Consider the following 13,786-nt stretch of genomic DNA (forward strand, 5'->3'; position numbering starts at 1 on the left):
TTGAAAAAGGAGTAAAATGATTTCCAATATTTATGCCCTGTTCACACGGAGAGTTTAATTCGAATGAAACATAAGTTTACTGCGAATTAGCTTCGCTTAGCGTTCACACGGAGAAATTAATGCGAATTACTGTAGAAGTACTTTTTTTCCGCATGGTATTAATTTACACTAGGTATGCGGTCACAAATTTTCCGCGGAAATTGGTCCAAGTTTACTTAATATAAATGTTAGGCATATAGTGACAATTTAGAAGATCCGCGTAATTTTCTACCAGCGAATTAAACAGAAATTGAGAATCCGAGGAATTATGACCCCATGGAAAAAAGTACATCTACAGTAGTTTAAATCGAATTAATTTCCTTAATTTACTTACATTTAACACAAGTTCTCCTGTCGTCCTGTAGCTGATATCCAATATAACAGGTACAATAATAACTCCCAATGGAGTTGTGGCAATTCTGCAAGCAGGAGCTAGTACCCTCCACACATTCATCAATATCTACAAGTCAAAATAATGCTCTAAATCTACAGCTTACATTCTTTTAGAAGGTGAAGATTATACATCTGAACCCACTTGGTATTTAAAGAATGCTAGAGCAATATCTAAGAAAAAGTTGAACATGGGTTCCCCTTGTAGGATACTGCAAGTCACACTAGCACAAACAATTGTTTCATATATTTTAATTACTGACAGACACCATATGACCATTTGACATTATATATGGGGAAAATGAGAGATACAAATTAAATCTAAAGGCCTGTTCTGCACGAGAAACCTTTCTGTATTTCTTTTGAAAGAATGGACATGGACATGAATGCTTTCTTATACATTGCAAAAAAAATTCCAATTAATTATCCCAGTTCATATTTTGGGGGGGTTCATAAATGTCTCAACACAAATCTAATGATCATACAGTAGGGTAAAGAATTGATCCTCTCTACCTTCACAATCTCCCGAGGTGGAGTTTCTCTGGTAGCCCACTTGACAGGGACAGAGGAATGAGCCTGGTATGTCCTGACAGGTCTCTGTGGAGGTACAGTTATGGAGGGCCGAGCTACACTCATCCACATCTACAGCAAACAAGAGGCCCATGGGCCACATCGCTCACCTGAGCACTGTGGCTGGGAAAAAGTAGAAATTGGTTTATTATTGAAAAGTTTATATCCAAAAGTAGTCCCATGACCAATAACGGCTTTGCTATTCTTGATAAGATGATTTTTAAAGAATTTTCCTATATATGTCTATGTAAAACTTTGATTGGCCATTGTGGCCCCACCCTACCCCCGGGGGTCATGATTTGAACAAAGTTGAATCTACACTACCTGAGGATGCTTCCATATGAATATGATCAATTATGGCTTTGCTATTCTTGAGAAGATGATTTTTAAAGAATTTTCCCATATATTTCTATGTAAAACTTTGGTTGGCCATTGTGGCCCCGCCCTACCCCCATGGGTCATGATTTGAACAAATTTGAATCTACACTACCTGAGGATGCTTCCATATAAATATGATCAATTATGGCTTTGTTATTCTTGAGAAGAAGATTTTTAAAGAATTTTCCTAGTATATATTTCTATGTAAAACTTTGGTTGGCCATTGTGGCCCCACCCTACCCCCGGGGGTCATGATTTGAACAAACTTGAATCTATGCTACCATAGGATGTTTCCCCATAAGTTTCACCTTTCCTGGCACAGTGGTTCTTGAGAAGAAAATTTTCAAAAGATACCACCAAATTTTCATTAATTCCCAATTATCTCCCCTTGAATGAGGGTGTGGCCCTTCATTTGAACAAACTTGAATCCCCTTCACCCAAGGATGCTTTGTGGCAAGTTTGGTTGAAATTGGCCCAGCAGTTCTTGAGAAGAAGTCGAAAATTTGAAAAGTTTACAACATGACAATGACGACGACAACGACAGACAACGGACAAATTGTGATCAGAAAAGCTCACTTGAGCCTTTGGCTCAGGTGAGCTAAAAAGGATATATTAGACAGATTTAACTGTAAGAGGCACAAGAAATTTAGAAAGGGCTTTAAAAAGCAGTTGCTCCCATATAAACAATGAGGAGAACAACTGAAAAACAAAACAAATTTATTTCTTACTCTGACAGATTTGTGAAGCATTTCTCTGGTATCCACTGACACACTGACAGCTGTAAGATCCCGGATTGTCCACACACACCTCTGTAGCTGAACACAAACTTGGATCCACACATTCATTGATGTTAGTGTCACACAGGGTTCCTGTCCAACCAGTCTTACAAACACATCCTCTTACACTGTCACAATGCAAAGCATTCTGGGAACAGTCACATGATCTGTTGCAATTGTATCCCCAGTGTAGAGAATCACAACCTGTTCGATATATACAATTCAAAAATATAAACTTGGGGTCTAAAGGCCTTAACAGTCATCTAAAATCATTTTATACTATGGAATCTTTCATTTGTGGGGGGTCAATGTTCAAGGGCAAGCAAAATTCTGTTTTACTGAGGAATTGCTTTCATAACTAATAGAACAGGTTGATATCAATTCATTTTGTTCAGATTTTTTGAAAGATAATAGAGGCAAAAATATATGCAAACCTTCACATGATCTTTTGTCATTTTGCAGCTCATATCCAATGTAACAACTGCAGATAAAACTGCCATCTGTGTTAGAGCAGATTTGTGGACACTGAGCGGAATCCTGACATTCATCCACGTCTATTTATAAACAATTGTCAAACTATTGAAGACATATGCAACACTACAAGCAGGTTTGAAACACCTTCAAAATCACTTAGGTGTTTCATATTTATAGGTTTTATGTTTAAATTATTTTAAAAATTAATAAATTTAATTTTTTTATGATTGTTAGAGGGTACCTGTACAGTTCTTTCCATCTGACTGCAGGCTGTATCCTTGGTTACAAAAACAGTATGGGTGTGCTGTGCTGTTTACAGTGCACTCTTGTGAGCAATTCATATCAGCACACAGCACATCAGGACCTAAAGCAAACATACATTTCTCAATTCAAAATTTTCATGATAAAAATTCTGCAAATTATATAAACTCTAATGTATTTCAATTTTTTCATGTTTATGTTTGCAGAAAGAATAATAGTGTTAGAACAACTTCATACTTTCCATTACACAGGACGCTTGATTGGATTGCAGATTGTAGCCAGGCATACAGGAGCAGTAATAAGAACCCTGGGTATTATGGCATTTCTGCTCACAAATGTTGGTACCTTCAGAACATTCATTGATATCTGAAAAAGAAATTTTTATCAATTACACCTTTGTTTGCAGCAATTACATTATACATGACTGACTCTCAGTTTTGAACATTCTTAAATTTTAATTTATTCAAACCATGTGATCCAAGATAAAATCTAGTATACATATGTTACACAAATAATGTTTCAGTCTCAGCTAGGCTTTGTTCGAGTCAAAATTGTGAAACTTGGGTTTTTGGTCACACAACACAAATGTCTCATGTTTATTCCAATATAAACCCAGATTGTTTTACATGTATATTAATGTTACACTGCCATGCCCTTTGCTTAAACTACAACCTTGAGTACTGCCATTGAAGTTAAGAGTTTTACCGTGACACATATGACCCGTAAGTCTGTATCCTGTCCTACAAGAGCAGGTATAACTTCCTTCAGTGTTGCTGCAGATCTGATCACAGTCATTTAAGGTGCTGTTTGCACATTCATCTATGTCTGAAAGTATAAATGCACAATTATGTTTGAATTGTCCACAAATCATAATTTTCTTTTGAAAAGTTAAGAAAACATTCAATTCATTTAGCATCTGAAACAGTATTTTGAACAGTCACTTAATGTGATGAAAAAGACCCTTTGCATTTACCAATACACTTAAAGGTCTCTGTCATCTGGTATCCCTGAGGACAGTTTTCACACTTGAATGCCCTTCCTGTTGACTGGTGCTCAGCTGCTGGATTGTCTGTACAGTTACTGAGGGGATCACAAGGGGAACCAGCACAACCATCAATATCAATCTCACAGGAATCACCTGTATTATATGGATTCATTTATATATTGACCAAAATCAAAAATGTCTTGAAAAGAAACAATAAATCTAATGAAATCTAGATGGATTCTGCTTGGGAAACCTAGCAATTATTATTAAGGTCTAGGAGAAAAATAACTATCTGAAGCCACTTACCTCTCCATCCAATGTCACATGTACAGGGAACAATGAAGAATGTAGACACACTGGTGGATATGACCTGGGAGTAGTTACAGCTGCCGTGGTTGTTACAACCGTAACACAAGTACACAGTCAATGTTAACAGACCAGATATACCATGTTTGCTGTCAGTGGCATATAACCTGTTAAGTGAAGAACATATTTGTGCAAGATTATCATTAATGAGCGCATGCAATTCGTAAGATTAGAAAATGAACTAAGGCTCCCAAAAACTAGACAAGTGATCTGCAGTTGTCTAATAAACTATCTGACCACTGGCAATCAAACTTGTCTGACTGCAAGATTTCTCTTGAATTTCCTTGGGGTCAAAGTTTAACTTGGTTTTCAGATGGTACCAAATTGTTAACATGTCAACAAACATGTCCTTTAATGTCTTTGCCAACAGACAACAAACCAGACTATTCCTTAGTATGTCTTTCACCTATAAATTTTAAATCCTGGTCACAACACCAAATGTAACAGGAAAGGAGAAAATGTGATGGACCAGAACAGGATTCAAACCCAAGTCCTTGAACTCTTTACTTCTGTTCTTCTAACTTATCTATCAGGACATAAGTTACGTTTTTGATTAATATCCATATCTTATTACTTATTACTTTATCTCACAATATGCATAAACATATTAAATCTATGTGTCTATGGAGACATATTAAACATCAAAATTTGAAATAATAACATATTAACCTAGAATTACTGTAAACCAACTTTTATTCGCGACGACTTTATTTCACAATTTACCATGATAAAGTAGTTCGCGAAGATTAACTTTCGCGATTTAGTCTTTTTGGTTCTGTTGTTAATAGACACATACACAGAAATATTTGCGATGACGAGGCTCTCGCGAACTTCGCAAAAATTTCTCGCATGTGAAAAAAAAGTTGGCTTACAGTAACTGCCCCCCCAAAAGGACTGTACTTATTCCCTACTTTTAACATCTGTTATCACAAACTTACTCTACAGATGTAGGGGTCATGTTGGTTGGTGTCCACTGATAACTTAAGTTAGTGTTTCCTGCCCCTTCCAGTGACAGTACAGCAACAGGGGAGACCATTACGATGGTCACTTTGTCTTGGTCCTGGTCAGTGGCTGTAGCTGTGATGTTGACCGGCTGACCAACAATGGTATAGATACCATTCCCATCAATGGAAGGTAGATTATTTGCTATACAGGAAATGAAAAATTACACATAGATGAATTGGACAAAACCCTTTCTCAATACTGGCATGCAAAGAAATAAAGTTTAAACATTATTAAAATATTTCACTTCAAATTTTTACAGCAGTGGATACATAGCTTATATACTTCAGCATCATACATTTACACATGTATAACTTAGTATTCTATGTAAAAGTTCATGGACAAAACTGAATTCATATCAGTAAAATATTTTATACATTATATCCTTTATTTCTCTTTCTATCTCATTTGCAGATTTAAAAAATACTTATTACAATTACTTGTTCTTAAAAAACATGTTACATTACCTGCCAACACTGCTTCTTCCTCAGCAGCGGCATGTGTTGACTTTGTCAGGTTAGCCACAGCTGAATTCTGTGTAGCTAGATAGTCAAAAATACAGTTCATCTTATCTGCTCCACCACATACAGCAATGGCTTCATCTCTCTCTGCTTTTGTAAAATCGTCCAGAAACAGTGGAGTAAAGTCAGAGTGCTTGTAGTCCTCACATTTAGAGTCATCACGATACACAAAGAGGGATGCAGCACAATCAATCTGCCCTGCAAATACAAACATACATAAGGTGATTGCAACAGGGGGACCATAAGTACAAGAAAAAGGTCTCCTAGAATATTCAATACAACCCCAAGAAACCCTTTAAGCAAATTCACATTATTCAGACATATGGATGGTATATGTAGAATTAAATTTTTTTTTTTTTTACAACATAAATGCATTTTTTTTCTTCTGGTCACTGGGTCTACATTTGCATACAAAATATCCAAAAATTGCTTTCAATTTTGGTATGTAGGTATTTTTTAAAAAATTCTTCAGGGTTTTGCATATATACCCTCTAAATCAAAAACCATGGGGAAAAAAAATAATCTATTTGGTTTACACATGCTGACATCATGTTTAAACTTAATGCAACAATTTTGCACAGTTGCAACAATGTTGCACAGTTCTCTTTTTAAATCATTCATACATTGTTGGCCAAAACTGTAAAATATTTCTCGCTCTGTTGAATTTGTAGATAGCAGGGTTCCATTTGGAGCTATCAGATCATCCGTCATATTTCCGTTGATATTTCCCAGAAGTCCATTGTTAATCGTGGAGGAGGACAAACTTCCTGGAATGGATGCTGTTAACTCCATCATTCCTAAGTTAACAGCAAAGTCCATTGTTGGGCCTTAAAGAAAGAAATTATGCCTTTGTAAAGAACAATAATTTTAATTTTCACTTACCTTACTGGACAAATTGACAAATGTTAACACTGGATCCTGATATTCCCAATAGATTTTTAGATTCTTACCAGAGGGAAACAGTGCTCTGATCTTGTGGGTTCCTATTCTCTTAACCACCATATTTGTTCTGTAGGATAAAAATGTGTCGCTGGCATACATCTGTAAGGTTTTATCTTCTCTGTCTATATGAAGGATCATTCCTGAAAAAATAAGCATAAAGGTTTCAATGTTAAAATACCATTAGTAAAATGGTGATATAAAAGTTCATACAGTGAAACCCATCAAATCTGACAAGCACTAGAAAACATAGTTAGTTTCAGAATGGACAAAAGATCATGGAAAATGAAATTAAAGGTAAACTGGAATTCACAATGAAACAGCGACTCATCAGTTTGCAAGAGACTGCAAAGTTTAATTTTCGCAACTGAGAAAAACATTCTCTTCAAATACAAAGTGAAAAAATTGTTTCAGGGTGATTAATATTTGCAAGTGAAAGTAGGTCTCGAAACTTGCAGAGATTGCTCAATGCAAATAATAGTTGGTTTACAGAACATTACATAGTGCTACATTCATCCATCTTTATTGCCCTATGCTCCCCAAGGAGTGGACAGAAATAAGTCAAGCAAGTCAATTATCCATCTTTCCCAAATATTTTTTTTGCAATGCCAATAAAAAACTATTTTTATGACAAAAGCTTTGTACATACCTGTGCCATCTAGGTTGACTTCTACCTGAACCACTCCCCCATTCTTTTCCCTGACAACAAACGCATGGAAGACTGTGGCATTTATCTTGGTTCCATTAGCATTGACAGCTTGTGCTGTACGAGTCTGTATCTCCAGTAGAGTGAGGTTTGTCCCTGGTTCTACCATAGTCAGCATCACATACTCTCCAAGTCCATTAAATGTATAGGTCAGACCATCCAGTGTCCTGACATGGGGGTCTCCAAAGGAGGAACCTTGATTGAAAAAGGATTTTTTTAAAAAGGGGGCAACACTGGTAAAAAGGGAGGGCAGGGCTTTCACACCACTTTTTGGGACTGGGGCCGGGGCCGTTCAAATTGGGAAAATTATCATTTTGGGAAAAGTTTATATTTCACAAATATCATTAAAAAAAATCCTCAAATTTTTTTTTTTTAGCATTTTATCATCAATGCTAACTCTGGTTTGAATATATAAACAGAACAAACATGGGTACGTAAAAAATAAAGTACATTAGCTTTGTCATTACTATCTTTTTTGATATTGCGGTTATATTTTACTGCGTGACAGTCGCTATGTCACATGTCACGAATTTCCTCGATCACATGGGCAACTGTGCTTACCAATACAGCGCGAGACTAAACATGCCGAAGCACGGGTATTTTTCTAGGTGCAGCTTACTAATGTTTAGATGAAATGTCTTTTTTTGAAACCAAAATGCTGGTTTTGTCGAAACTACATAACAAGATACTCTGCACTCATAGTTGTATACATTTTTGTTATAACCTGGTTCCCCGACTTTTGTAAAGCATTTGGCGCGAACTAATAAAATAGTAGTACATTTCACTGTCATTATGCAAATGGGTGTTTTGTCTAAAATATTTTTTTTTTGCGATTATGATGGACTTTTATTTTTTAATTAATATTTTACTCTGGATGGAAATTGGGAAATTTACACCTTTCTTTTGGGAAAAAAGGTACCTTTTTTTTTTTTATAACTAAATACATTGAACGGCCCCAATTTTAGAGAATCGAGAGCCCTGGAGGGGAATTTCTAACCTTGCCTACTACCCTAATACATTGATAATAAAGCATCTTTTTTTCTACACAGCATGTTTCATCTATGTATATGGTGTTAGGGATATTTAGGCTCAATTCTATAATTGTAACATGTGTTATATTTCATGTAAATATAAGATGTAATGTTTAATTATCACTGTTTTCACAATCATTTTTTTTTAAATTTAGATGCAATCCTTTTATAAAATAGATTAATATTAATATATAAACCAGACCTTAACTAAACCCTGAAAAAAAAAATTAAACGGAAACTAGATCTGATCATTGACAACTTTTATTTGCAATTTTGGTTATTTCTGGGTACTGTGACATATCCCTATGTATGATGTACACTATAATATTTATTTGAGGGACATCTAACACTTACCTGAAGTAAGAGGAATGTAAAACCTGCAAGTGTCAGAGATCCGGTAGCGAAGAAATTCATTGCACAAGTTTGTTTTTTGACAGCACCACTTATGAGGATCTCTGTCAATGCTATTGGACTCCTTCAAATTCAACAGAGGATTCACCATGTAAATGTATCCAGCCTCTTCTCCTGTGGTTATCAATGCCTTAGAAAATGTCTGACTTTTGTAACAGCATTTCTGTGAAAAAAAATCAAGACAAATTGAGAGATACCGTCAATATATAAAGATGACTCTTTGGACTAAAATATTTAATCAAGGTTTGATGTTATTGAAATTATACTTCCAACATGTATATTAAACGTGTTTACATGTTAGATTTTTACTCCAGATAAGTACTGTTAGAGTCTGTAAATGTATTTCTTTGTTGTTTTTTTTCTTATAACTAAATACATTGTGCGTACACAAGTTCCTAGAAGACAATAAAAATATCCATTCTAGTATGAATATTTCCCAGAAAATTAAAGACTGTGAGTTTATATATATACCCGTGTTCCAGATACACTTTCTCCAGGTAATTCCTTCACATAACAGTTGTTACCAGCTTCTGTTGAAAACTTCACAAAGCGACCATCTTTTTCCACTCTGTCTTCACTACAAGGGCACTTTGTGAGTTTGACATCAGCAATCAAAACTTTTAAATAATCAGATTTGCCACTGCCCTGAATCCAGCTGAAACATTTCTTTCTGTAATTCACAGTACCAGCAGGAAGGGAATCTATCTTGTAAATCCAAAGTCCCGTCTCATTTTTTCTTCCACCTGTAAAATTACACAAAATAGAAATAATTCCAAATTGGTAAAATTAATCAGGTTAATATGTATATTGATTGATTATTTAATTAAATATTTCGTAAAAATTTAATAGCTGTGATATATATAAATCACAATAGGGGTACTGTCAGGGTCAAATTAAGGCCTCATCTGTAGGAGTCTAGTTTTTCTTTCTTTCTTCTTTTTTACTAGGTGAAGGGCATTCCCTAGCATTTACAACATTGTACAACAAGCAAAAAATTGAATTCATATCTTTTTGAGAGGGCAAACATGTAAACACTGATTAAATAAACTTTGCTTTAAATAATTAAATATATATCATTGACAAAAAATATGGGAGGGAACATATTTCCCTTGGCCTTGGTTCCTTCAAGCCTGATTTTCTTAGCGTATGGGAAGTTTGTTTAAACAATAAAATGCTTTCTTTGTTTGTTGTTACTGGAATGAATGGAAGCAGCTGTTGCAGAAAAAATACATAACCCCGCGTGAGCGGGTTATGTAAATTTTTTCTGCAATATGTCCAGTAATAACAAACAAAGAAAGACATTTCATTGTTTATATTTATATCTGTTTAAAGAGTCATTAAAGAAGGATTAAAAAATTTAATTATTGTGTTAATGATGCACGTCTTTGTACGTTTCATTGATGGAACGGCCACTGATCAAGAAATCTGAGGTAATACCTAATGTAGTTCATGCAGTGATGAACGCAATGGGTTTTCTTAAGAAATAAAGAAGAAAATATTCAGTGGATGTAAATATTTGCACTTGAGCACGGGTATGTTCTTACTCATGTGTACGTGCAGTTTTTCATTTGCAGACTTCAGGAATTCAGCCTGAATTTATCGTGTCAAGTGATAACCTACATTAACTGACAGGTATAGAATAATTATAAAGATTTAAGTTCATTTCGTTGGATTTCTGTTTTAAACTGTTAAATCAAAAATATACAGCATGCAGCAATAACAATCGCCATATTGGATTTTGGGGGACCCCAATATCACACCCATGCAGTATACTATATAAAGCCTAGATTGATAACCTTTCCTACCGTTTGTTGTGATTTCCAGCAAGAGAATTTTTTCATATTATCTGTCGAATCGAACTTGTTGTTTTAAACATGCACGCACAACACCAACAGATCAAAGATGCGGTGTCAGTGAAAGAAATCGGCAGCAACGGAAGTAGCAGCATGCTGAAGTTTGGCGCGCAATTTACTTCTGGTTTCTCTAGACTTTCCCTGCACATTCGGTACACCTCTATGTTTTATCATCATTTTAACAACTGCTGTCAAGAATGAAACAGAATTTCACCTCAAGTGAAGTAAATTTCTCCTTCTCCAGTTACCTGCTGGTTACGTAATATTGGACCCAGGCATGTATGATAATGTTATGTAACCGTCTCGGAAATGGGGGGGGGGGGGGGTCAGACTCAAAAATATACACAATGTCATATGCACGTATAGTAATCATGATAAAATAAAAATATCTAATTAAAGAAATACAATCAGAACCGGAGCATTCAGCCTGAGAAAAAAAAGTTTTCCAAACTCAAAAAATACTATTTCGTTGGGGACGGGGGGGGGGGTGTTGAATTTTTTTCCAGTACCAAAATTTTTTTTATGCATAATTACTTAATACTACGTATGTTAAGTACTACATTACCCTTATTTCACTTTATTGCAATAGACAATGAAGGGGGGATTAACCAGACTTTCAATATAATTTACAGATGCTTTACTCAAGAAATAACTGTCTTATTTTTAGATTTCATGATGTGATCAATCGATTGGTGCATAATCACCAAAAGCTTTTATGCATAAAATTATCACGCATTTGCTTGTCATGCAATCTATTGATCATTGTCATGAAATCGAAAATTAAGACAGTTATTCCTTATTGTTACAAGGTATTGATTCCGCCAATCCACATGCTAGAAGCCCTGCTTCTTGTCTCTATTTGTCCCGCCCTGCACTTGTTTTTTTTTTAAGCACACTTTTGATGAACCAGTACATTGATGGAGAAATAAACTACATTAACTATTTGTAATTTTATCCTGAACAAAGTCATTGGAAATGTAAATATTTAGAAATAAAAGAGAAAAAGAAACCTTTTGTTGCTATAGACATTTTAAAAGTACAAGGCTTGCAAGGCATGGCCATTCCCTGAATAAACATCTGTACAATTTTTCAAAAAAAAAGATCAGATTTAGAGCTAGAGTTATTTAATCTTTGGCTGGGCCATTCCAAGTTTTTTTCTATGTTTAGCGTCCGCGTGCGCCTTGCTTTTTGACACCCCATATGAGAAAAAACACACAACAACAGGAGTCTTGAAATTGATAAATATAGTCGAAATTTTTTAATTTTGTAAATTTCTCCAAATAATTCTGTACAGTAAGTTCTATTGGGTGTATTGTAAGCATTTAATTAATCCGTTGTTTTTGCTTAAGGATAGATATTTTTTCTATTAAAGCAGTTTACTTAGATCAAATCATTTGAAGGACGTCATTTTTATGACTTTTAAGCTTGTGTTTTATGTTTTGGTTAAGCTTAAAGTTTATTGTTTTATTATAATTCATCTCGACTTTCATATGAAAAAGTTACATGCATAAGTCTAGAAAAGAGTAGGGGGAGGCAGGCTGTCCCCCTCCTGCCCCGCCCCCTCCCGTTTTAAAGTTACAAATAACATACCACTGTAACCACTACGGATCACTTGCTGTAGCAGGCTGTTAGTCAAAGAAGCAGGGTGGTAGAAATAATTTGACTGCCCATATCCACACCTGTAACCCAGCAGGGCAGGTTTGGGAGGGACCCAGTCCATCTGTTTAAACAGGAAGGCTGTGTAGGTGGTCACTCCATCACTGGCTATCAACAACTGGAAACTGGCATTCTGTTAAAATGTAAGAGAGAGAGAATTGAATACAATTGAATGTTAATTAATGTGCATTTATTTAATTTATTTAGATAAAAATGGACCACTTATAGGTCAATTCTGCAATAAATTTATTCACTGAATGTATAAAATATGTGGCCCAGCTAAATTATAGTATAAATACACAACTGGAGGATATATGTCTCTGATTAAAAAAAATATACAAATTAATTTACTGATTGCTTGAAGTTAAAAGTGTAAAAAAAATAAAAAATGCCTAAATGGCGATTTTATAATCTTTCATCTATTATAGTACATGATCTAAATTAGAGACTGACAGACAGATATACACGATGCTTCCATTATATTTCGCTTGTGATACAGTATTTTTTTTTTTTTTTTTGCACAAATTTTTTTTTTTTTTTTATTGTGTCCCATTCCTATTAAGGTACAACTTTAGAACATGAAATGATTCCTCTGAATCTTTTTATTTGGAACACTGATGTTAAAAAAAACTCATGGAAAATATTTTTTTTATATTATCAGCTACCTGTGTGGAATAGGTAGAGGCTGGGGCAGGATGGACATTCTCCCAGGTGACAACTAAAGCTGTGTTAGGATCAAAACTGGAGGCTGTAACTGAATCTCTGTAGTTCTCCACAATCAGAGACCGGGCCTGGCTCAGAACTGATGAGTCTGCTGTGAATTTATTGTAGAAGTGATACCAGATTCTGGAATCTCTAGTCATGTCAATGTCTGACCACAAAGGAGCTACCATACTGTAGGGCTGTGTTTGGGATATATCTGAAAACAATCTTGGCCTTCCACTGTCAAAGTAGTCGAACGTAATGTATCCATTAGAAAAGATCTACAAGAAAAAGACAAAAGTCAAAAATGATATAAAAAGTACACATTTTGGAGAAATGTCAAAAACAAAAGATTATGGATAACTTGAATGCATATCATGTACTCTCTGAAGAAGTAAATGTTCAGTTTCTAGGAAAACTGGAGAAAAAACATGTTCGTTCTGCATAGCAATAAAAAAGGAATATAAGTAACCTTTAGTTTAGCATATCAGTAATGGTGGTAAAGAATTGATGACCTCTTGGTCAAAGGCAAACATAACACTCAGTTTATTCTCTATCAGACTGTAATATCATCAATAGCTTTACTTAATTTAATGTTGTAAAACAAATGTACTCATGATGTATATACTGAACTCATGATACTGAACTCAGTCTGACATCTTCCTATACATGTATGTCAAGTGTCCGAGTAATTTGACCTTTTCCATTTTTAACATCAGAGACTCC

General features: G+C 35.0%; 2 protein-coding genes across 2 annotated transcripts; both read right to left on the reverse strand.

Annotated features, from left to right (window-relative positions):
* Nucleotides 1–373: 373 nt before the first annotated feature.
* LOC134261718 (uncharacterized) lies at nucleotides 374–2,334 on the reverse strand (the record flags this gene model as incomplete). Its single annotated transcript, XM_062744119.1, has 3 exons — nucleotides 2,106–2,334; nucleotides 943–1,071; nucleotides 374–499 (listed from the first exon to the last, which is right to left on the reverse strand). Coding segments are annotated over exons 1-3 (372 nt in total), but the record flags the coding sequence as incomplete, so codon positions are not given.
* LOC134261719 (mucin-like protein) lies at nucleotides 2,234–13,138 on the reverse strand. The gene is made up of 16 exons (XM_062744120.1): nucleotides 13,024–13,138; nucleotides 12,293–12,491; nucleotides 9,321–9,592; nucleotides 8,793–9,012; nucleotides 7,351–7,602; nucleotides 6,713–6,844; nucleotides 6,386–6,589; nucleotides 5,709–5,960; nucleotides 5,178–5,385; nucleotides 4,180–4,346; nucleotides 3,862–4,026; nucleotides 3,594–3,713; nucleotides 3,126–3,254; nucleotides 2,869–2,991; nucleotides 2,588–2,707; nucleotides 2,234–2,259 (listed from the first exon to the last, which is right to left on the reverse strand). The coding sequence occupies exons 2-16, from the start codon at nucleotides 12,420–12,422 to the stop codon at nucleotides 2,234–2,236; spliced, it is 2,520 nt and encodes an 839-aa protein (XP_062600104.1). The 5' UTR covers nucleotides 12,423–12,491; nucleotides 13,024–13,138.
* Nucleotides 13,139–13,786: the final 648 nt, after the last annotated feature.

Source organism: Saccostrea cucullata, unplaced genomic scaffold, assembly GCF_032062105.1.
Source record: "Saccostrea cucullata isolate Sc308-1 unplaced genomic scaffold, CSIRO_AGI_Scuc_v1 ctg12437, whole genome shotgun sequence".
NCBI classification, from domain to species: Eukaryota; Metazoa; Mollusca; class Bivalvia; order Ostreida; family Ostreidae; genus Saccostrea; species Saccostrea cuccullata.

Bases quoted from the DNA above. Each gene is read 5' to 3' on its own strand.
- LOC134261719 (XM_062744120.1), bottom strand. From the start codon at position 12,422: ATGGACTGGGTCCCTCCCAAACCTGCCCTGCTGGGTTACAGGTGTGGA. The intron at 5,961-6,385 runs GTATGAATGATT...TTGTATTTGCAG, and splicing joins TTACAGTTTTGGCCAACAAT to GGCAGATTGATTGTGCTGCA. The intron at 2,708-2,868 runs GTACCCTCTAAC...GTTTATAAATAG, and splicing joins AGATGGAAAGAACTGTACAG to ACGTGGATGAATGTCAGGAT.